General features: G+C 52.2%; 8 protein-coding genes across 8 annotated transcripts; 3 read left to right on the forward strand and 5 right to left on the reverse strand.

Moving 5' to 3' along the window:
- Positions 1–16: 16 nt before the first annotated feature.
- On the reverse strand, positions 17–3,264 carry N7446_010456 (Zn(II)2Cys6 transcription factor domain-containing protein). The gene is made up of 4 exons (XM_058519199.1): positions 2,383–3,264; positions 1,611–2,293; positions 1,466–1,563; positions 17–1,398 (listed from the first exon to the last, which is right to left on the reverse strand). The coding sequence occupies exons 2-4, from the start codon at positions 2,160–2,162 to the stop codon at positions 603–605; spliced, it is 1,446 nt and encodes a 481-aa protein (XP_058369987.1). The 5' UTR covers positions 2,163–2,293; positions 2,383–3,264; the 3' UTR covers positions 17–602.
- A 131-nt stretch (positions 3,265–3,395) lies between these two features.
- On the reverse strand, positions 3,396–5,084 carry N7446_010457 (D-arabinono-1,4-lactone oxidase; the record flags this gene model as incomplete). Its single annotated transcript, XM_058519200.1, has 1 exon — positions 3,396–5,084. One exon carries the CDS (start codon positions 5,082–5,084, stop codon positions 3,396–3,398), a length of 1,689 nt encoding a protein of 562 aa, XP_058369988.1.
- A 358-nt stretch (positions 5,085–5,442) lies between these two features.
- Positions 5,443–8,552, reverse strand: N7446_010458 (putative gelsolin repeat protein; the record flags this gene model as incomplete). Its single annotated transcript, XM_058519201.1, has 2 exons — positions 5,443–5,695; positions 5,746–8,552. 2 exons carry the CDS (start codon positions 8,550–8,552, stop codon positions 5,443–5,445), a joined length of 3,060 nt encoding a protein of 1,019 aa, XP_058369989.1.
- Positions 8,553–8,908: 356 nt separating this feature from the next.
- N7446_010459 (uncharacterized protein) lies at positions 8,909–10,907 on the reverse strand (the record flags this gene model as incomplete). Its single annotated transcript, XM_058519202.1, has 2 exons — positions 8,909–10,711; positions 10,763–10,907. Coding segments are annotated over 2 exons (1,948 nt in total), but the record flags the coding sequence as incomplete, so codon positions are not given.
- Positions 10,908–11,118: 211 nt separating this feature from the next.
- Positions 11,119–12,261, reverse strand: N7446_010460 (uncharacterized protein). The gene is made up of 6 exons (XM_058519203.1): positions 12,190–12,261; positions 12,035–12,145; positions 11,972–11,988; positions 11,778–11,923; positions 11,650–11,730; positions 11,119–11,604 (listed from the first exon to the last, which is right to left on the reverse strand). Exons 1-6 carry the CDS (start codon positions 12,246–12,248, stop codon positions 11,473–11,475), a joined length of 546 nt encoding a protein of 181 aa, XP_058369991.1. The 5' UTR covers positions 12,249–12,261; the 3' UTR covers positions 11,119–11,472.
- An 807-nt stretch (positions 12,262–13,068) lies between these two features.
- On the forward strand, positions 13,069–14,490 carry N7446_010461 (uncharacterized protein; the record flags this gene model as incomplete). Its single annotated transcript, XM_058519204.1, is given in 4 exon segments — positions 13,069–13,783; positions 13,794–13,928; positions 13,968–14,369; positions 14,411–14,490. Coding segments are annotated over 4 exon segments (1,332 nt in total), but the record flags the coding sequence as incomplete, so codon positions are not given.
- Positions 14,491–15,091: 601 nt separating this feature from the next.
- Positions 15,092–17,554, forward strand: drs1 (putative ATP-dependent RNA helicase DRS1; the record flags this gene model as incomplete). Its single annotated transcript, XM_058519205.1, has 2 exons — positions 15,092–16,828; positions 16,880–17,554. 2 exons carry the CDS (start codon positions 15,092–15,094, stop codon positions 17,552–17,554), a joined length of 2,412 nt encoding a protein of 803 aa, XP_058369993.1.
- A 358-nt stretch (positions 17,555–17,912) lies between these two features.
- Positions 17,913–20,406, forward strand: N7446_010463 (putative C6 transcription factor; the record flags this gene model as incomplete). The annotated part of the gene is made up of 6 exons (XM_058519206.1): positions 17,913–17,984; positions 18,031–18,101; positions 18,153–18,537; positions 18,588–18,669; positions 18,731–19,517; positions 19,569–20,406. 6 exons carry the CDS (start codon positions 17,913–17,915, stop codon positions 20,404–20,406), a joined length of 2,235 nt encoding a protein of 744 aa, XP_058369994.1.
- Between the last annotated feature and the right edge of the window lie 172 nt (positions 20,407–20,578).

Consider the following 20,578-nt stretch of genomic DNA (forward strand, 5'->3'; position numbering starts at 1 on the left):
TATACTATACAATGTACACATGGCACGTAGACCCAGCTGTATCATACATAAACTCTCCAACTTTGTATAAAGTTGGGTCCCTAGACCCTGAGCAACGCAATCGGAACTCAATACTTGGGACAAACTCGGAGGCCGAGGACTAGTACCTGAATTGATAGGGTGTGTCTCAAACTAGATACCAGATTTGAACAGCCCCAGGGAAAATAGTAAGAATGACGATCCAAAGAAAGATCTGAGCCCGAGAAAGAAGAGACGAAAGCGAATGATCAGGGCAAGAGCTCAATGTACCAGACATGTTACCTGTCTTGTATCCTGGATGTTCCGTGCTCCACGTTCCGTGCTGACACGTTCAAATTAAAGACCAATAACAATCCAAAGCGTGGTCTTGATTCTGGCTTCACATATGGATGTGGGGGTATAGAAGAGCGATAGATGGAACCGAGAATGATCAAGATAAAAGGAAACAAAGAAAAAATCGCTGAAAAAATGGTAAAGTATAGGTAAGAAGTGAAATATAAAAAGCTGCTCAGCAGCTTCTACTCAACCCCGAGCCAGCGTGAACGAGAGACAGGCCAAATTTACTGCAGTAGATGAAACTAGATCTAACCAGGAGGAAAAGACCAGCCAGGTGTAAATCCTTGGTAGAACCCAGAATCGTTCGCCTGGAAATGAAAGTCGCGACTCATATCACCAGACAAATTGCCCGCCAGAGGATGCGTATGCGAATGCGGGTGCGGATGCGTATGCGTGTTCGTCAGGCTATGATGTCGAGTAAGAATAGGCTTGGTATCAGGCTGTGCAGTCGCACTATCACAGCAGCCATCAAGAACATACGAAAACGGTGGGTCATGCTGCTGGTGATGCGGCAGACTCAAAGGGCCAGCCGATAGTTCAATGGGAGGCGAGATATCAGTGCACATATCCGGTGCAGTCATGGATGACCGCTGCAGGGCCATCAGGTCATGGTATCCCGCGTCGGGATAGCTGTAGCCTGGCTGCTGAACTGGCTGGAGATCCCACTGCCAGTCTTCGGCTGTGTTGCTGCGAGCCGGCATGGGTGTGGGGACAGGGCATGTCGAGTGTGATAGCGTTGTTTGCGAAGACTCCGGAGGAGTCGTAGGTTCAGGTGAGGGCTCGGCTGTGACGCTGCATTCCGTCGACGTTGATAGGATGCGCAGGTATCGCAGGTCTTCGGAATCTTCATCTGGTTCGTCAGCGTTCTCCTCGGCTTGTTTGATTAGCCCCAGTCGATCGAGAATTGCGTGCGTGAGAGGGTGGCCGTCTGGTGCTTCAGCAAGAGGCTCGCCAGGGAAACCTTCGTTGTTGATGCAGAACTTGTAAAGTTTCTGAAGAGCCTTGACTACCAGGGAGTGGTGGGATTCGAGCATTTCGACAAAGCTACATTGATGCGTACTTAGTTTCCGCTCATGATTAGAAGATAGAAGTCTTGAATGAATGTACTCACCCCCGAGAGTATACTTTGGTCTGGGTAGCCTTTCGCTCGCGAAACAAACATGGGTGGTTGTATACCGAACAGCGATTGCAAGGCTGTTTACCATCGCACTTGGATATGTTAGGAAATATCCACAGTTCCCGGACTGTCGACGTACCTTGGTCTTTTTCACGCGACAGCGATCGCACGCTTTCAGAACATGCTTGCGTTTGACCCGGAAGACGCGCTGGTCGCGCTTGTCCTCGCCCGTCCTGGTCCGGTATTCCAGTTCGGATAGTGAGGTCACAGCCGTAAAGTCGTCAATACTATGGGGAATGCCCTTGGGGCGAAGCTTTGGCTGCCATGCCATATTGGACTGTATCATCTTGCGCACAACGCGGCGCGGGGAGATAGGTGTCACAGGAATAGCAGAGGTGCAGAGAGGAAACAGGATTGTATTCAAGAGAGAGATATATAGAGATCGGAAGAAGTAGGGAACAACTTTGGCCAGCAAAGAATAAAATAAAAAAAGGGAGCAGGTGGGGGTGAAATGAGAGACAGGCCTTGATATCAACAGGCCCCGCATATAAGCACAAGGAATAGTTACCAGTGACGTGGAGAGTCTGTCAGACAAGCGCGACAGAGTCAAGGATACCAGCCGGGGACCATTTGGGCGCAGTTGAGCACGGTCCGAGCCGCAAGCTCTTCGGGCAGCATCAATACAATGCATTGAGGGCTTTGCAACGTCTCGTCACACGTTGGTTTTCCCCCTCCCAACACGTGTGATCCTGGCGGCTGAGGGAGATGGAATTGGGAGCACATATTGCACCAATCAAGGCCCCTGTCAACCTGCATGAAGTACTGTGGAGGGGTCAATGCTGAGAGGAAGAGAGGAGATGGGGAGATGAGGAGATGATGAGGGAAAGAGACGGAGAGATGGGAAGACAAACCAAACAAACCGAAGTATAGAAAACATCCCAGTCAACTGCACCGAAACGTGTCACAAATACCCAGCAATTGGTCTTTTTTGACTTTTTGTTCTCTCAGGAGATAGCGCTTCAGCCTGAAGCGGGGTCTGCTGCTCTGTTTCTCTTTGTGAAATCCTTCTATGTATAGCACTGGCACAGCTTGCACAAGACAAACAGATATCCTGGGCTCAGAGAGGCAGCCCTAATCTGAACATTTGTCTAGGTTAGATCTTTGCATTGATCTTCAGCTTGCTCGTATACGCCAGATGTAGGGCAGTGCGAGTTGCAGTATATCACTCTTGTCCCATTGGGCTTTACAGGTAAGGACTTCAATACTGAACGCCCGGTTTGCCACCGTGGCTAGATCCTCTCTGTAATAGATTTGTGCAAGCTGGAGGTTTCTCAGATCTCTCAGCTGGGACATGGGACAGGTGACAGGGAACAGGGAACAAGAGATAAAGAACAAGGGTTGACAGACCCTCTCCCCGATACCAGAAACGACACCTGTCATGCAATATAGATGGTCGAGGTACAATTATTGACTATTGATTTCATCCAGATCAACGGCCCTATGAAAGGACACGGTGACAAGCACCATGCATCGAAAACGCCAGGTCTCTCACCGACAGATTCCGATCAGCATCGGAGACCATGAGGTCAGACTCTGCGTTGGCGAGAAAAACCAGGGGGAAAGAGCAAGAAAATAATAACAACAAGGAGGAGATTGAATCAACCGAAGGTGAAAAGAGATTTCAAAAGACCGTTTTGTTGTCGTCCGCTAAGCCCGAACATACCAGATTGCCTGGTCTAAAACCCTAAGCGCAGAACCGGAAACAAAAGAACAAGGATTGGAAAAAAAAAAAAAAAAAAGGAAAAAAGAAGCCACAATAAGCACAGCAACCGAGCCAGTCAGAAATGTCAGAGATGATCACCAGGGTAGGAAAGTCGGCGCTTGCATCCGACCGACACCGGTATTGTTTGCTTGCGATGGGAGCCTAATTGCTCATCTCAAGCCCGGGGAGTAGGATGCTCGCCTCCCCCTTTGCAAGCAAATCAAAGCTCTCCTCACTGACCGTGGGACTAGAGGACTTTGGGAAGTCATAAGTTATCTCCGCCGGGTGGTCCGACTCGACCTGCCACCGGCGATCACCTACCCATTCGATACCATCACCGACGCCACTAATGTTCAATTTGCGACGTTCCTGCTCGCGCTCCAGGAGGGGCAGCCGCTCGTCTGAGTCAGGTTCTTTGGTCAGGGGTAGATTGCGGTGATGCCATTCGCCCAGGAACATGCCGTCCGGGTCGACTTCTTGCCGGACCTTCAACCACGAGTCCATGTCTTCGCCGTATGCGTTGCCCAACTCGGAGGAGCCTAATGCGCGGAAGTTCTTTGCCCAGTGTGGTTTGGCGCCCATGTCCCGCATGAGCCATTCGAATGCTTCGTAGTATCGTTCTCTGCAAGGAGGGTCGCGGAGGTAGGGCCGGTAGAGAGTCGCATTCAAGTATAGCGTGGGCCCATCGCGAGAAGTCGGGTCCAAAAAGGGACGGGGTTTTGTGTTTAGCGATGTGTCCGAGACCCGTACCTCGACCGGACAGTGCACCCACAGTCCCTTGGAAGAGAATGGGATTTGCGCTGTCTTCAAATCGCCGTGCAGCCAGGCCGAAAGGCGAAGGATGGCTTCAGGACCTTTGTCCAGAGGAAGTGCCCACTCATTAACAAATTGTGAGTACAGACAGTTCATCAGCAGTCCTGAGCGTGCGGGCTCAACGGCCTCGGTGACAGTTGAGCCAGGCCAGAACCCGTATTGCATGCCAAAGACGAACCATTCGACCCAGGGCAAGATGCGCGGGATATAGGAAGAAAGCGCAAGCAGGTTATGGTAGATATGGTAGCCGAGTGAATCTCCGTAGAAGTCTCTCGGGGGTGCACGCAGGGGAAGGTCAGTCTTCTCAGCGCGCCAGACAATAGCACTCTTCTCATATGGCAGCCACCACACGCGCACAAACTCGTGATTTGTCCACAGTCCCTTGGTCCAGTCATTCAGCACCCGAGACAGCGAATACCGCTCCTGGCGCCAGGCAATGTTGAATGTTCGCGTCGCCTTGAAGGTGACCTCGACAACAATTCCGAGGGCTCCGAGTGAGACCAGTCCGGCGCGGAACAGATCCGGATTGTTTGTCGAGCTGCAACGAACCAGCTGGCCATTGGCGAGTACCAGGCCGAGGGATTCAATGCATTCCGACAGCAGTCCATGGCGAAGGGAACTGCCGTGTGTCCCCGTCGCAATGACACCCGCAATGGATTGGCTGTCAATGCTCCCCAAATTCGCGAGTGTCAAGCCATGCTTCTCCAGCCGTGTGCCCAGTTCACTCAATCGGATGCCCGCTTCGACGGTAACCAAGCCGGTTTCGGAGTCGACGTTTAGGATGCGGTTGAAGTCATCGAGATTGACGAGCCATGAGGAGGTGCAGGTAAGATCGGAGGGCGAGTGGCCACTGCCCACAGTGACAATTCGACGGCGACAACGACGAGCGAGGGTCACCAGCTGTTGAACCTCGGGGATAGTCTGAGGGCGGATGTACAGCTCCGGGCGCGAGAAGAACGTCTTGGCCCACGTGTGATGCAGGTGATCGGTGGACGCGCGGAATGGCACCGCAGGGTCCTTGAGGAGTAAGGGATCCATGTTAAGGAGAAAGATCACGGCATGTTCATATTACATGTGTACATTGGGGGAGAAACTCGGAGACACTAGGAGATGGCGACATGAGGGTCCCGGTTTTTTTTTATCTCCGTTAGCCCACTCCCACTCCTTGGCGTGTCTGGACGGAGTATACTACCGAGAACCTATACACATTAACTTATAAGTTACTATAAGGTTACTATTATACTGTATGCTCCTGCTTAAATAAAATAACAATTCAATATTCAACCGAGATGCCTAATTACACCTCAAATGCGTAACCCTATATCTACATCCCAGATGCTCTATGAAGATAGGACTCCCCCGAAATGCGGAATATGCACAGAAAATAAAATTTACCTCACTCCTCCCCTGGAGCTCGCATGGCTTCAATGACCACATCCAGAGGGAACACAAAAGGTGCGTTGAGAGTGCGTGGGTTCCATTTGCGGAATGCGCTTTGACAGCGGTCGGCGACACCACCCAGCGCAACAAAACTCTTGGGGATAAAAGGTCGATCCTGGAGAGAGGTGGCCAGGATGCCATACTCGTGTGCAAAGACCACCGCGGACGCGAAATCAGCCGACTTCTGTGAGGCTTGCTCGCCGATGATCCTATGAAGGGATTAGTACAAGGTTGTGCATGTGGCAGGGAATATACTTACACATAAATCTCAAAAAACGTGTCCAGAACATAAATATCCTTCTCAGTGAGATCGCGGTAACAGAAAGGCTCGATTTCCTGGACGCAGTCGTTGGGTTTTACCACGGGCGAGCCCGATCCGGGGCGGCGTAGATTCCAGAAACGAGTCGGTTGCCCTAATTCGTGGTCGACACGCAGAAGTCGTGTGCGAAACTGGGAATACTTCGGCTTGAGCTGCCAATAATCCTGGCACATGTACGGAGCAGCCTCTCTAGGACCAGCGAAGACATCGAAGAATTCTTCCGGTTCTTCGCCCTCGGCGACTTCTTCAAACTCCCCAGTCAGACCCAGATCCATCCCAATGAGACGAGCGGCACCCGTCTCCTCAGGCCCACTGCCCTTGCCCTTCCATAGGTAGAGCTTGCCAAAGGGAGCTGAAACGACATATGGGAAGCCAGAGCAGAGATTGCGCAGCGAGTAATCGATCTCATCAAAGGTCATCTGTCCCAAATGTTTCCGGCCACAAAGCATGTAGAGGGCCGATGAGTTGTGGCGAGAGCTGGATCCTCGACGGGTGATCATGATGCCACCGAGCGCTTGAATAAAGCGAACGGGCTCTTTGCCCTGTCGGATGACCTGCACTTTGGAGCTATTTTCACGGGCTACTTTGCGAGCGAACATCTGTTCATTGTCCACCGAAGCATCCGGGACATCGTCTCCACACCAGAGATAGACTTCCGAGCTGCTGCTTCCCTGTGCTTCAAAGAGATGCACGCAGAGATACATGCTGCCTTGGTAGAGAATGTACTCTTGATGAGAGGGAAGTTCCTGGCGTCTGCCATCGCCTGTGAGTTCCCATATCTGCAGCTTGAGAGTTCTGATCTTGAAATCCTCTGGTTTCTTCATCAACATCAGCTGCGGGTCAATGTCCATGCGATCTCGAGGGTTGGGGAATGCCTTGAAAAATCCCGCAATGACCTCTCGTGCCTCGCTAGCTTGTGCAACCAGTGACGGCGCTGACATCTTACGGGACAGTCGGCGCGGATCAATGGGCTTGTGAAGCATATAATCGTCTCGCTTTGGGGGCACAGGAGGGGAGGGCTCGCTTGTGGCACGTGAGACAGAGTCCCGTGCGACGGCTACAGTGACACCGGGTATGTTCTTCTGCGGAGGAGTCGGGGGTGTATCCATGCGATTCTCTTTGTAGCTTGTTCGGAGAGGGGATGGAGACGACGAGGCAAACCGATTTTGCTGGCCCCATAGTGACTTTGGCGTTGAAGGCAATGGGGATGTGGGCGGACTGGATTTCGGCGGGACGGGCGGTCTGTCTGTTGCACTCATGCCTCCGGGACTGTCAAGAGCACGGGGTGCAGTCTCAAGACTAGGAGAGGAACCAGGGGAGGGGAATATATCAAAATCCGTTGTCAAAGGACGAGGTTGAGGTCGTTGCTCGGGCTCTCCCTCCAGGCTACTCTGCAATGGAATATTCACAGGGGATTGAGTAGTGACTGGGCTGACCGAAGGGGCGTTTTCGGTGTTAGATAGTAAATCCGAATCAGGTTGCGAGATGTGATCCGATACATTGTCGGCAGACTCAACAGGAATCGAGGGCGCGCCTTTGTTCTCGAGAGTATCCGTATCCGGCAATGCGATGTTTACAGGAGGTTGGGTGGTGATCGGGCTGCCTGAACGGGGGAATTCGGTGTCGGAAAGGGAAGCCGAATCAGGTAGAGACAGGCGATTGGACATATCGTCCGAAGACGCAGCAGGGACTGGAGGAGTGGATTCGCTTTCGAGGAGTTCCTGCAAGGGACTATTCACAGGGAGTTGGGTGGATACCGGGCTGCCTGAACGAGGGAATTCGGTGTCAGGAATCAGATCTGAATCAGGTTGCAAGAGGCGATCCGACGTGTCGTCCGAAGACTCAACAGGGATTGGAGGAGCCTGTGATGGGATGGCTTCAAAGTATGAAATAGCACCAACCTCAAAATCATCCCGGGGGAATGGGGTCGAAGCAGTAGTTGCCTTGGGAAGTCGTCTCTTCGGGCCTCTGGCACGCCCTTTTGTAACATGGGTTAAAGGCGCAGAGGGCGAGGCAGAGTCTATTTCAGTAGAGACCGGAGTCGGGAGGTCCTTCTTCGGTCCTTCAGTGGCCATGGGCGGGCCGCGAGACAGCAGTCCAGCCAGCGCGGGATTGATTCGACCTGCTAGCTTGCCCTTTCCAGCCAGGCTTGGGTTCACAGTAGCTTGCCCAATGGGGACCGGTGGCAAGTTACGGACTGGAGAGATATGCTCGGTGGGAGCATCCTGTGCCTTGGTGATGCTTGGCTCATTTTGGCCCACCATCGCACGGTCTTGTTCTTGACTCAGCGAAGGTTCCAGCGTAGAAGTGTCCTGAAAGGAGTCCGTTGCCGGGGTCACTTTTTCCATCCCCTTCTCTTCGGCGGAATCATCGGCAGGGAACAGCGACAATGGCTGGGCTTCCTGGGATACAGGCGACGCGCCAGTTTGTTTCAAGGGCCATGCGGAGTCGTCATTTGCAGGAGATGGCGGCCAGGGCTGTCGTTCCTGAGACGTTCTCGACGAACTGATGTCCTTCGATGGCGAAGTAGGGAACGGCGAGAATGATTGTCGATCCTGTGATGCTCGTGAGGAGCCGATGCTTTGCGAGGGAGAGATTGGTTCATCGACAGAAACTCGCTTGCTACTCTTTGATCTTGTCATGCTTTGTCGCACAGCAATAGCTTCCGGAACGGCATCGGTGGGCTTTGGCGGCGCATCTTTCTCTCCAACAGTGTTTCGTCTAATAGAGCCTCCACCGGCCTTCATTTCGTCTTTGCGTTTCACAAGGCTGTCCTTGAACTCATCGACCCGCTGGGTCTTCTTTGGTCCTCCAGTGACATTGAGAGCAGCTTTCCCGCGTAAGATATTGCCCTTCAGCTCGTCTGGGGCAACATAATTGCGGGTTTCGGTCTTCTTGAGCCGTCCAAATACGTTTTTGAACTCTGGTTCTTTTTCGGGTCCGCTGTCTTTGACAACCTCTCGTTTCCGAAGATTGGCTCTGAAATCGACCACTGGAGACTGTGGTTGCTTCGGCTTGGGTGAAATGGGCTCCCGAGAGGACGTAGAAATGGAGAAGTTTGGTTTGGGGCTCAAAGAGGACGGAGGTAGTCTGCGAGTCGGCTCTGCGGATGCCTCAGCTGCCGGTTCTTGTGATTCGCCTTTTTGTTCAGCGAGAGAAACAGACTTGAGTTCCTCTGTCGTCTCCTTGACAGGCGTGGACGGTGTTTCCGCAGGAGGCGAGGGACGTTCTGGAGCTGCTTCCCTCGATTTGACGGGTCCAGAGCTACCTGCAGAAGGAGAGTGAGGAATCGTCTGGTTTGCCATGCTGGTATCAGAAGTCTCGAGAACTGAGGGGGATCCTGGAGTATCCTCCGCTTTGGTCTCAGGGACTTCGGGGGCGGAGGGAGTTTCTGGAATTGTTTCCTTCACTTTGCTGGCAACGGGGGTACCCAGAACAGATGGAGACTCAGGAACAGCTTCCTTCGCTTTGTTTCCCGGGCTTTCAGGCAGCGACGGACCGGACACACTGGGTCTCTTGAACTGAAGTCCTGGCGGGGGTGTTCGCATCAAACCAATGGGAGTGACTTCCTTGAAATTGCTTACCCGTCCCATGTCGACACTGCCCCGAGACTGTCGGTCCCTGGCCCAGGAGGGCTGCGAGGGGGGTCGGGTAGAGCGCGGCGACTCAGGCCGGTTGAGAGCACTCTCCAGCCAGGTAGCCTTGCTGGGGCTCCAGCGTCTAGGGTCCATAGTGCGTGATACAAACGGAGAGTCGTTGCCGTCTGCGGTCACTGAGCTGGCAGACCTGGAGTGAAGGGGTCGACTTGTTCTGCTCGGGCTTCCGTCGGCGCGCACGTTGTTTCTATCTGAGAGTGCAGGTGGGGGCCCAGAAGGTGTTGTTGGTCTCTCGGTTCTTTCTGTGGGTGCTTCGCTGTGGCTGGAGCCTGGTCGTCGGGGAAGAGTGGGAGTTTCGCGGCCAACTCCCCGAGTAGAAGGAGGGGCCATCTCACTCAAACTTGGACCTGCTACGCTACTGCGATTTGAGATGATCGAGTTGGACCGACTCAGTCCTTGCGGAATCTGAGCACTCCACCTTTTCGACACGCTGTCTGACCGTCTCATCATTGCACTTTGAACGAACCCCCCGAGCCCCTTTGTGGGCGATGTTGACCGCGTTCGCTCTGGAGACATTCGCCGCTGGGTTGGAGATTCCGGCATAGGATCCTCGAGGTAAGACTCAGCCTGCAGTGGCTCGAGCTTTTGAGCCTCTGACAGATGCACTGGCGACCCCAGCCCAGAGACTGATGACACAGAGAAGCGATGGCTCGTGTTGCTATCCCGAGACCCGGTTCTTGGAATGGACGGCGATCTCTCTGCCTCTGGCTTCTCAACTTCGACACTCGGTTCATGGTCCACACTCGGTGTCGGCAGCTGAGGGGCGCTTGACTCTGTGACACTATCCGGCCGTTCTTCCTTTTTACGATATGCCGAGCCAACGCCTCGTTCCGGGCTCTGGGGAGACGAGTCTGTTGGGCGCGCAAACGCAAAGGGGCGGGACAGCCTGTTTTCATCAGATGCCGTGGACAAGTTTCTCAAGTGGCTTGCACGCGTCGGAGAGCGGGTTGGGGAGGCTGTGGGAGACCCAAACTCTCGCGACAAAGGGCGTTGCTGCCATGACAAGGTCCCTGCTCGGCTACGAGACAACGGAGGGCGGGATCGAGGCGAATCCATGGGATCCTGAACTGATCCACGCCCCTCGGCGGACGCGGTATTCTCCGACTTGTCCATATCCTGTGTCTCTTGTCGCGGAGTCGGCTCGAGGTGTTCCGGCGGGTTGATCGAGCCAGGGCTGATGGAGGAAGCGCTCAGTCGCGCGACATTGAGGGTTGGGGAATCATCTGTGAGGGCGAGGGATCGTGCTCGTTCTGCATCCCATTAGCACACTGCCACCGCTACCACGGGGGACAAGGGTGTACCAGCTCTCCGGGCCTGCCTTTCTTTCCGGCCCTGCAGAATCTCTTCCTCCAGTTTCTTGGTGCGCTCTTCATCTTCCTTGTCGCGCCGCTCGCCTAGTTCCCGAATGCGCTCCAGGAAATCATTGACATCCGAGCCTTCAGTCATGGTGTGCGTAGTGGTGGAGGGGAAGAGAGGGAGGCTGAGTTCTCCGCCCTGTTGAAATTAAATCGGAAATCAATCGGGCTCGATCGGCGCACATCAGTCGAGTTTCGGGTTTTTCACTTGCTACAGTATGAAGAGAAACGAGGTGCCTCGTTGTTATCCACAATTCTAGCTATTCCATGCATAGGTGCATCTCCTAGAGCGCGTTTTAAGTGTTTGTTTACGTGTGGATCGCCCCGCAGTGATGTCTTCTCCCGGCTTCTACGTTGATTTTTCTGTTCTTTTTGTGTTCTTTTCTGTTCATGTTTCTGCTCTTTTATATTGCTAGTTCTCTGTTTTTTCATCGCTGTCTCCTATTTCCTGGGTTCAGGGGTGCAGAGGCGGAATGATATATCATGTTGTGCCTTGCATTCTCGGAATACAAGTTCAGTGATCTGACACGTATACTTCAGCCTATCGGATGTAAATGTTGTAGAGTTGGACTGCAAGCACGGAGTGAATTAGATCCAGAGAGGCCAAATGCAAATCGAACTGGTCCACCGGCTTGAACATAACGATGACACCAGAGTCAGTAGAGGAATAGCCGGTCTTTGGCATCTTGTACAACCCATTCTAAACCTTCATTCAAGTTTGTGCCGGTCATTGCACTGCAGGGCAGGATAGTCCACTTGTGAGTTTTGATGGAATCCAAATCCAGTCGCTGTGGAAGTCAGTCGGGTCCCTTTGGGAGGCAAAGAAAGCCTACCTCGCGAACCTCCAGCTCATCCATGCAATGTTCCACGTCTGTCTTGTTCAGAAAGACCAGCAAACTGGCTCCCATGAGTCGCTGTCGTCCAGTCAGTGAATGTCCGACGACTGCGGGGACTTCCGAACCTCTTCAAGCAGCAGACCCGCGAGCTCCTGTCGACAATCGGTCACGCGAAGGCGATCAGTGGCATCCACAACCCAGACGAGCGTGTCGGTCTTTTCAAAGTAGTTTTTCCAATAGGATCGGAGAGTTTTTTGTCCTCCAACATCCCCTAGTGGGCGTCAGTCCCCGATTGCGGTCTCCTGCAGTGTGGACTTACAAATGTTGAGTTTGTATCTGCGACATGTTAGAATCTGTCCCTGCAATATTGACGGGAACTTACCCCATAAAATCAATAGTTTTGATGATGAAGCCCAGGGTTGGGCTGACCGTAGTGACATCCTCGTTCATTACCCGTTTAACGATGGTCGTCTTACCCGCGTTGTCAAGACCCCTACAAATATTAGCTCGATCTCAATGGTTGGTCAGGGGCCATACAGCATTAATATTCGCATCTCCTTGTCTTTTAAGCGTGCCTTGCGAAGTATTGATAACATAGCGGAGATGTGTGAAGGAGAAAATATGGTGGGCCGCAGATATCTACGTCTATGTACTCGGGTTCACAGGATATTTATATTCATTTTTTTTAACCTCCCTGAATTGTCATCTCATGTTTTCTAGCACTAGAAACATGAGTTTGAACACCATATCAGGTACCTTCAAGCTAAACTTGTAATAACTAGGCGTGGGTACTATGGCGAGAGAGGATATCATGTGATTTAAAGAGACAGTTAAACAGATACCTCAGAAACCCGGTAAAGACAGTTAAGAGATCGCTAATGAATGTTTAAGAGGTGATGCCGACGAGCCACAATGCACGCCAAAGTGGTAATGGTTGAAGGAAAAGAACATCAGAAACGGCGTACTTCGCGCCGGAGAGGTCGTCTACTTCGCCAAATTCCACTTCAAATTACCCCTCGCTCACCTCTCCTCCTCGTTTATTAGTCTCCCTTTTACAGCCCTTCGGTTCCTTTCATCTCGACCTTCATCCCGTGTCTCTCCTACTTCAGGGCTCATATCCTGGCATGTTCAGGTACTGGAACCCTATGATCCCAGCGCACCCCGATTGCAACGCTAACATCGATCGATAGGAAACAACAAGACCTGTACCATAACAGCAAAAGGCAATAAGTCAATGTGAGTGAACAGAAGGCCATCGTTGACGATCATCCTTGACGAATATACTGATGAGCTGATTAGTTCTGCCTGCAATCATCCCTCATTTGCAAAGCAAACAGACCAAGCAAACTGGTTTCATCCAAAATGCGAGTACTAGACTGCCGGGTATTGTGATACTCATATTATAGATCGCATAGATCTAGTCATGGCGAACCACAGGATTCCACGGACAACGATGATCTTCACCCCTTGGGCGAAGACACTGCTGCCCAGTCCGAGTCCTCTGACAACACCGACTCCATGGCGAATTTGGCGACTGCCGAGGAACCAGTCCCAAACCCAGGAGTCGAGAATTTGATGGAAATAGACCAAGCAGCCAGGGACAAGTTTATTCAAAATATGAGAGATTTGTCGTGGGACGAGTTTGATAAGATCAGGAAGAGTCTCCCGAAGAGGCCTATTCTCCGACCGGCGAATTGGGCTAGGGGTGACGAGAACCATGCGTGGCCCGAGAAGCTTCCCGAAGCAAGAGACAGTCCTGGAGTCGACCAGACCTCAGGCGTCTACCAAACACTTGCAGAGCCTCGGAATGACAAGAATGCGGACTCCCTTGAGCCCTGGCCTGCACCCGAGAACCCGGGCGACGCCTCGAGATCCATTGCCGACAAGATTGACAGCAATGACGCAGTATTCAGCTGGTCGGAGGTTACAATAGATACGCCGGAGTATCGTGCTGGTGCAATTCTCAGCACCAGCCTCAATTGCAGGCATACGAAAGCTCTCCTCGTATGTTCCCTATTGTTGAGAACGGCAAGCTCACACTCACATCACGATATGATGAAACGGTCTATGACCCTTAACTTTTCCCCTTTGATGATTGGGAACCTCAGATTTGGCCACGAAGAACTCCTGAGTTGACAAAGATTTCCTCGTGGTGGTCCCTAACAAGGATGCCAGGGAACAGTTTCGGCACTGGTGGCACCAGCTTCCGCTGGGCTTTCACAAAGTAGACATCTGTCACACTGCCTTCTTCGACGGAACCGCGATGCCCATGGAGAGTCATCCATGATTATACCGAACTTGGAAGCACCTTCCAGCCCCGAGTGATCTGCCGAATGAAGCCACACGTCTTCACTGGCACAAGACTGTTGCTGGGTTCATTTACAACCCGGGACCTGACTATCAGAAACAAAAGCGTGAGGAAGTCGAAATGCGATGCGATACACCATATCAAGCTTGGCGGGACCGGCCTCCTGATTCAAGAGCCGTTCCACCCCACGTCTACCTGCGCCCTGCAGAGGACCTCGATATTGGAGGGGTTGTCGAAATCATGAACTGGTATACACGGAAGACATCTTTGAGTCGCGACATTGAGCCTTGGACATTTGGGGATTATGACGACATTCACGAATTGTGCCGAAAGAATAGGTTTCCGTTCTTGATTGCTGCTCGGCGAGATCATGAGGATTTGACCCGCTCAGGGTTGATGCGACTGTCGGGTATGCGTATGTCAAGTTCTATCGACCCACCAATGATGCAGACACATGTGTGGGCGAGTTGCTCGTCTTCGTAGAGGAAGACTACAAGAAGATCACATTGGCCGAGCCCTGGTTGGCATGACCCTCTCCTGCCTTTACCTCAGCTACAAAAGGAGCGAGCGCTATGAGTTTGTACAAAGTGAGGCCGTCGACGTCGAATATGGCCCACTATGGGCGCAACCTTACCACACTGGTGTGTGCTCCCCCAGCAGAGGATCAGGAGTCCTGGATTAAGAAGTGGTCGGCGAGGAGCGGAACAAGGGTGCGCTCAGCCTTGGAAGCAAACGAGGGGCGCAAGTCGTAGCGAAAAGAAAAGTAGAATAAAGGAGAATTGTAATCTCTGACTATGTTGTGACCAATGTCTAAGTTAGAGATTGATAGGGTTAGAAGTAATTGTAGCCATTGGGCCATTGTGTACATGTAAACATAGTTAGCTAACTTAAACGTTAGTTAGTTAAGTTAGTTCGAGGTTGGCCTTACTCCCTCGGTGTCGGTATTCTGCTTACATCAGCATTTGGCCGTCACCGCCCGGGGAACTTTTTTTTTTTTGCATGTTGATCGATTTTCTCAGCGGGACTTGCTTGCAGTGTTTTCAAGGATTTCTTTTTTTCTTTGGGGCTTTTGATCTTGTTGCGGATTCTCTAGCTAGTTGAGCTTCCCTGGTTTAAGCCACAGTCTCCAAGATGGCTCCGTCAAGGAGTTCCAAAGACGACGATTTCGTCTTCACGCTCTCCGATAACGAAGACGCACCTCGATTCGACGATGAAGAGGACAATGAAATGCTGGGCGATGCACCAACCGACAACAAGAAGCGCAAGCGCGAGGTCGAGGCTCCTAAGCACAAGAACAAGAAGCAAAAGCAACAAGAAAAGCAGCAGTTGAAGAACGCCAAGAAGAACAAGAAAAACGCCGCCCCCGATCCCGAGCCCGAGTCTGAGGAGGAGGACAGTGATGCTGCAGAGGATGCGACAGAAGACGATGGAGTCCTGAACCCAGAGTTCGAGTTCGATGTCGGCGGCGCAGCCAATCAGGGTGTCACCGAAGGCTTCGATGGTTGGGGTGCTGCTGATGAACAGAAGAAGTCCGGTGACAAGAAGGCAGTGGACATCGACGATATCATTGAGCGGAGACAGGCCAAGAAGGAGGCTGCCTCTAAAAAGCAAAAGAAGAAGACACAGGACGAGGAGGAAATCGCTAGCGCATCTGAGGACGATGCCGCATCAGAAGCTGGTATGCCGGTGGAGTTCGACGACGATGAGCTCATGGCCGCTGATGGATTCGGTATGGGCGTGGACGGCGAGGAGGAAAGTGAGCCAGAAGGATCTGAAGCTGGCTCTGGACCGGAAGATAACGACGAGGAGAAGTCCGAGGACGAGGACGCAGATGAAGATGACGACGATGCTGCATCTGACAATGACTCTGTAGCCACACCTGTCGGTCACCCAGATGATATCGGCTCCGACGGAGGCTCTGACGCAGAGAGCGAAGTGGACGCCGAGGAAGCAGAGAAGCGCAAAGCATTCTTTGCCCCCGAAGAAAAGACCGACCTCAAGGCCTCCATGGCCAAGATGACCTTCCAAGAATTCAACCTCTCTCGCCCTATCCTTCGAGGTCTGGCCTCCGTTGGATTTACCGATCCGACGCCCATCCAACGCAAGGCCGTCCCCGTTGCTCTGCTGGGCAAGGATATTGTTGGTAGTGCCGTGACTGGTTCAGGAAAGACCGCTGCTTTTGTTGTTCCCATCCTGGAGCGTCTTCTCTTCCGTCCCAGGAAGGTTCCTACAAGTCGTGTTGTGATCCTGATGCCCACTCGTGAGTTGGCGGTTCAGTGTTACAATGTTGCTGTCAAATTGGCCACCTTCACAGACGTCACATTTTGTCAATTGATCGGTGGTTTCAGTCTTCGCGAGCAGGAGAATGTGCTCAAGAAGCGCCCCGATGTTATCATTGCCACTCCCGGTCGTTTCATTGACCACATGCGCAACTCGCCGAGTTTCACAGTTGACACTCTGGAGATTCTGGTTCTTGACGAAGCCGATCGTATGCTTGAAGACGGTTTTGCCGACGAGTTAAATGAGATTCTCACTACAATTCCCAAGTCGCGCCAAACGATGCTGTTCTCTGCCACCATGACAGACTCTGTCGACAAGCTTATCCGTGTTGGCATGAATCGCCCCATGCGGTTGATGGTGGACGCCAAGAAGAACACTGTATCAACCCTGGTTCAAGAGTTTGTGCGCCTTCGTCCCGGTCGAGAGGAAAAGCGTCTCGGATATCTGTTGCATCTGTGTAAAGAAGTTTACACAAAGCGTGTTATCATCTTCTTCCGACAGAAGAAGGAAGCGCACCGTGTCCGTATCATTTTCGGACTACTAGGTTTGAAGGCTGGAGAGCTTCACGGTAGTCTGAGCCAAGAGCAGGTATGTTCGAACCATTTTCTAATCTATGTAACACACTAATCTCTGATATAGCGTATCAAATCCGTGGAAAGCTTCCGAGATGGCAAGGTTGCCTTCCTTCTCGCCACCGATGTCGCTTCTCGTGGTCTGGATATCAAGGGTGTCGAGACCGTTATCAACTACGAGGCCCCTCAGAGCCATGAGATCTACCTTCACCGTGTTGGTCGTACTGCCCGTGCCGGTCGCTCTGGTCGTGCTTGCACCATTGCCGCCGAGCCGGATCGCAAGGTGGTCAAGCTCGCCGTGAGAGCCGGCAAGGCCCAAGGCGCCAAGATCGCCAGCCGTGTGATTGAGCAAGCTGTTGCTGATAGCTGGGCGCAAAAGGCGGAAGATCTGGCTGATGAAGTACAAGAGGTCTTGCAGGAAGAGAAGACCGAGAAGCAGTTTGCTCAGGCCGAGATGCAAGTCAACAAGGGCGAGAACCTGATGAAGCATGGACACGAAATCATGTCGCGACCAAAGCGCACATGGTTCGAGACCGAGAAGGACAAGAAGGTTGCCCGCAAGCTTGGTGCTGTCGAACTGAACGGACCCAATGTCAAGAAGAGCAACGTGAAGCTGAGCAACAAGGACAAAAAACGTCTGGACGATGCCAACGAGCGTCACGAGGGGAAGATCGGATGGAAGAAGGGCAAAAGTGATCGGGACGCACCCAAGACGGGAAAAAACAAGAAAGGCAAGAAATAGGGCTGTAATAGTATAAGTTAGTTTGCAAATATGAAGATATAGCGCGCAGTAGTCTCGTCCCTATACAGTGGAGCGCCAAGACCCGCCGCCCTCATCCAATAATTTCCTCTCCTTCGCTCTCTGGTGGAGCAATTCTCGGCTTCATTGGCTCTCATTCTCCCCAACGGTCGCAGTTTTCTACTCCAAAGTCTCCAAAGGCCCCCAAAAGACTCAAACAGACGTCAACACTATCTCACGTTTCACATTCCCCGCGATCACTGCCCCACGAAGATTTGGGGCCAAATTTTTTTCGCCTGATTTTGCCATTTTTTCCGATGGAGGTCTCCCTCTTTGTCACAATTGAAGGTTTCCATCTGGAATGGCCGAGCCTCCCAAGACAACTCTCCCCAGGAAGAGCGCCTTCTCGTGCGAGGCCTGTCGCAAACGAAAGGTATGGATCTCGGACAAAGACCGAGATTGCCGAGCTGACCGGTTAGGTGAAATGTAACGGAGCTAGTCCGTCGTGTTCGCGATGCGCCGCGCGAGGGGAGGCGTGCGTGTATAGTTTGTGGGTGGTCTATTTAATCTGTGCCATTGCCGCATGCTGATGCTCTTTTAGAGCCCCAACTCTTTCCTATACGAAACAGCTCGAATCCAGAGTCGCACAACTAGAGGATGCACTATCTAAGCTCCGCGGGGAGGGCGAAGCGGAATTGCGAAAGGCAAGCTCGCCTTCATCGGTGGCCGAGTCTAGTTCGAGCGGTCCTAAGATCAAGGCCGACCCCGATACTCAGGACCTCGCACGGGAATTCGATGGCCTGAATGTGGAAAATGACGGTCGCATCTCGTTCCACGGCCCGACCAGTCTATTCCAACTGCCGAGTGGTGCGGTGAACGAAACATCGTCGACTTCTCATTACGCACAGGAGTTGGAAGCCCGCAAGGAGCGTCTGGTTAACAATGCGTGGCGGGAGAGGGCGTTCGAGCAGATGGCTGCTATGCCGGTACTGTTTCTGGTGGATTGTTCAGACACACTTGCTGATATCGCCCGCAGCAACCTTATCAATATCTTCTCGACTCCCACTGGTGCTGGATTCAGCCACTGTGGAATTTCGTCTATCGCCCTGCGTTCACACGTCTGTGCGACCCTCCCCTCTTTCAGACCGTGACAATACTAACACATGCATATGGAAACAGGTGATATGAAAATCAATGGACCATACTACTCGGATATTCTGTTGAACGCTATTCTTTCCCACTCGGTGCGATGGTGCAAAGCGGAGCCTCAAATTGGCCCGCTTCTCGACTCCTACGATGGGGGAGCCCAATTCTCCCATCGGGCATTGACGGGCGTGTTTGATTCACTCAAAAGTGGCTATGCAGGCATCCCGACAATTCAGACATTGTTACTCCTCAGCGCTCAAGAATGTGGCCGTGGAAATCGGACACAAGCCTGGTTATACAGTGGAATGGCCTTCCGGCTGCTGGACGACCTGGGTATCTCTATTGATAGCCGGAAATACTCGGGGTCGGCCCAGTTGAGTGATGAGGACATCGAAATACGAAACCGACTTTTCTGGGGTTGTTATTTCTGGGACAAAGTGGTATCCCTATACTTTGGCCGTGCCCCAACGATGCAGCATTTGCGCGTCAGCCCGCCACGGATGATTCTTGATGACACCGCTGAGATCGAAACATGGACTCCTCATGGCGTCACGTTCCCAGATGGTGCCCATTATCCACCCACGCAGGCGCATTCAACTTCATGTTTCATGAAGATGTGTGGTCTGGCAGAGGTCTTAAATCAGATCTTGATTCACATCTACGACCCAAATCGCCCAAGCACAGCCTCCGAGTTCTATGACTGCGTTCAGGAGCAGAGCAGAAGTCTAGCCGATTGGTGGGAAGATCTACCAGAATACTTGAAACTGTCGGCGATGAATCTACCCCCATACTCTCCACCAAGTCATATTGTGATTCTCAAGTATGTGCCCAGCCTATTCCTTTGACTGATTAGTGCTAACTGTCGTTCTAGCTGTTTCTACCATACCATTAACATTCTCCTCCACCGTCCAATCCTCTGCTCTCGGGACCTGCTCAAAGTCCGACAAGAAACGCATGACTCGAGTCATCTAGTACAATGCATGGCATCAGCAACGACTATCCTCTCTCTCTTCGATCTTTATCGTCGAACATTCGGCGACAGCCATGTCGTCCTCTCTCTTGCCTACAGCATCTATACAGCAGCATCCATTTTCCTGCTCGAGATCCAAGCTCTGAAGTACGCTGCACCGGGAACCCTCGATAAACTCAAATTCTGCATCTTCGCTTTGGAGAGAGTCAAAGCTGCCAATCCGGTCATCGTAACTGCACTCAATCTCATCTCCTTGGAGCTCCAAAAGCTCCAAATCAACATCCACGGTGCAATGCCTGCTGGCCAACCCGAACCAGGCCAGGATCACCACTATCAACATCCACCTCCGTCTTATACTCACCCCCACCAGCCTCAGCACAGCCAGTCGCCGTCGCTAAATAGCAATCCCTCCCGCCATGTTTCTCCAGGGCAGCACCAACCCCAACCCCAACCTTCGATGAGCACACATACCCAAACGACGGGATCTGAACCCTCTCTGATGCAAGGTTACAATAATTTCCAACATCCAGGGGCGAGGTTCGATATGCGCGGGGGCGAAATGCCCCAAATGCCACCCACGCACCTGCTGGGCGGAATGCCAAATGCCGTTATGACAATTGATGATCCCGGTTCGTACGAGATCACACCCGAGGTTTTCGAGGCGTTTTCGTACGCCCAGCCCATCACCACGAATATGACCCCTGGATTTGGGCAGGGATGGGGAGGACCTCCTCAATAACTTTCTCAAGTCCCTATTAGGGGCTTGGTTTGATGTTTATGATTCCCGAATATGTACATGTCTAGCGTTATGGTATATCATGCACAAAAGAGTTCAATCAGATATATAAAAGTAAAAATATCGCCCCGAAAACGTGAATAAATGTGGGCTAAATAACGAAGGGGTATCAAAT

The sequence above is a fragment of the Penicillium canescens genome (genome assembly GCF_028828765.1).
Source record: "Penicillium canescens strain IBT 15451 chromosome Unknown utg000006l_segment0_segment0, whole genome shotgun sequence".
In the NCBI taxonomy this organism is placed as follows: domain Eukaryota; kingdom Fungi; phylum Ascomycota; class Eurotiomycetes; order Eurotiales; family Aspergillaceae; genus Penicillium; species Penicillium canescens.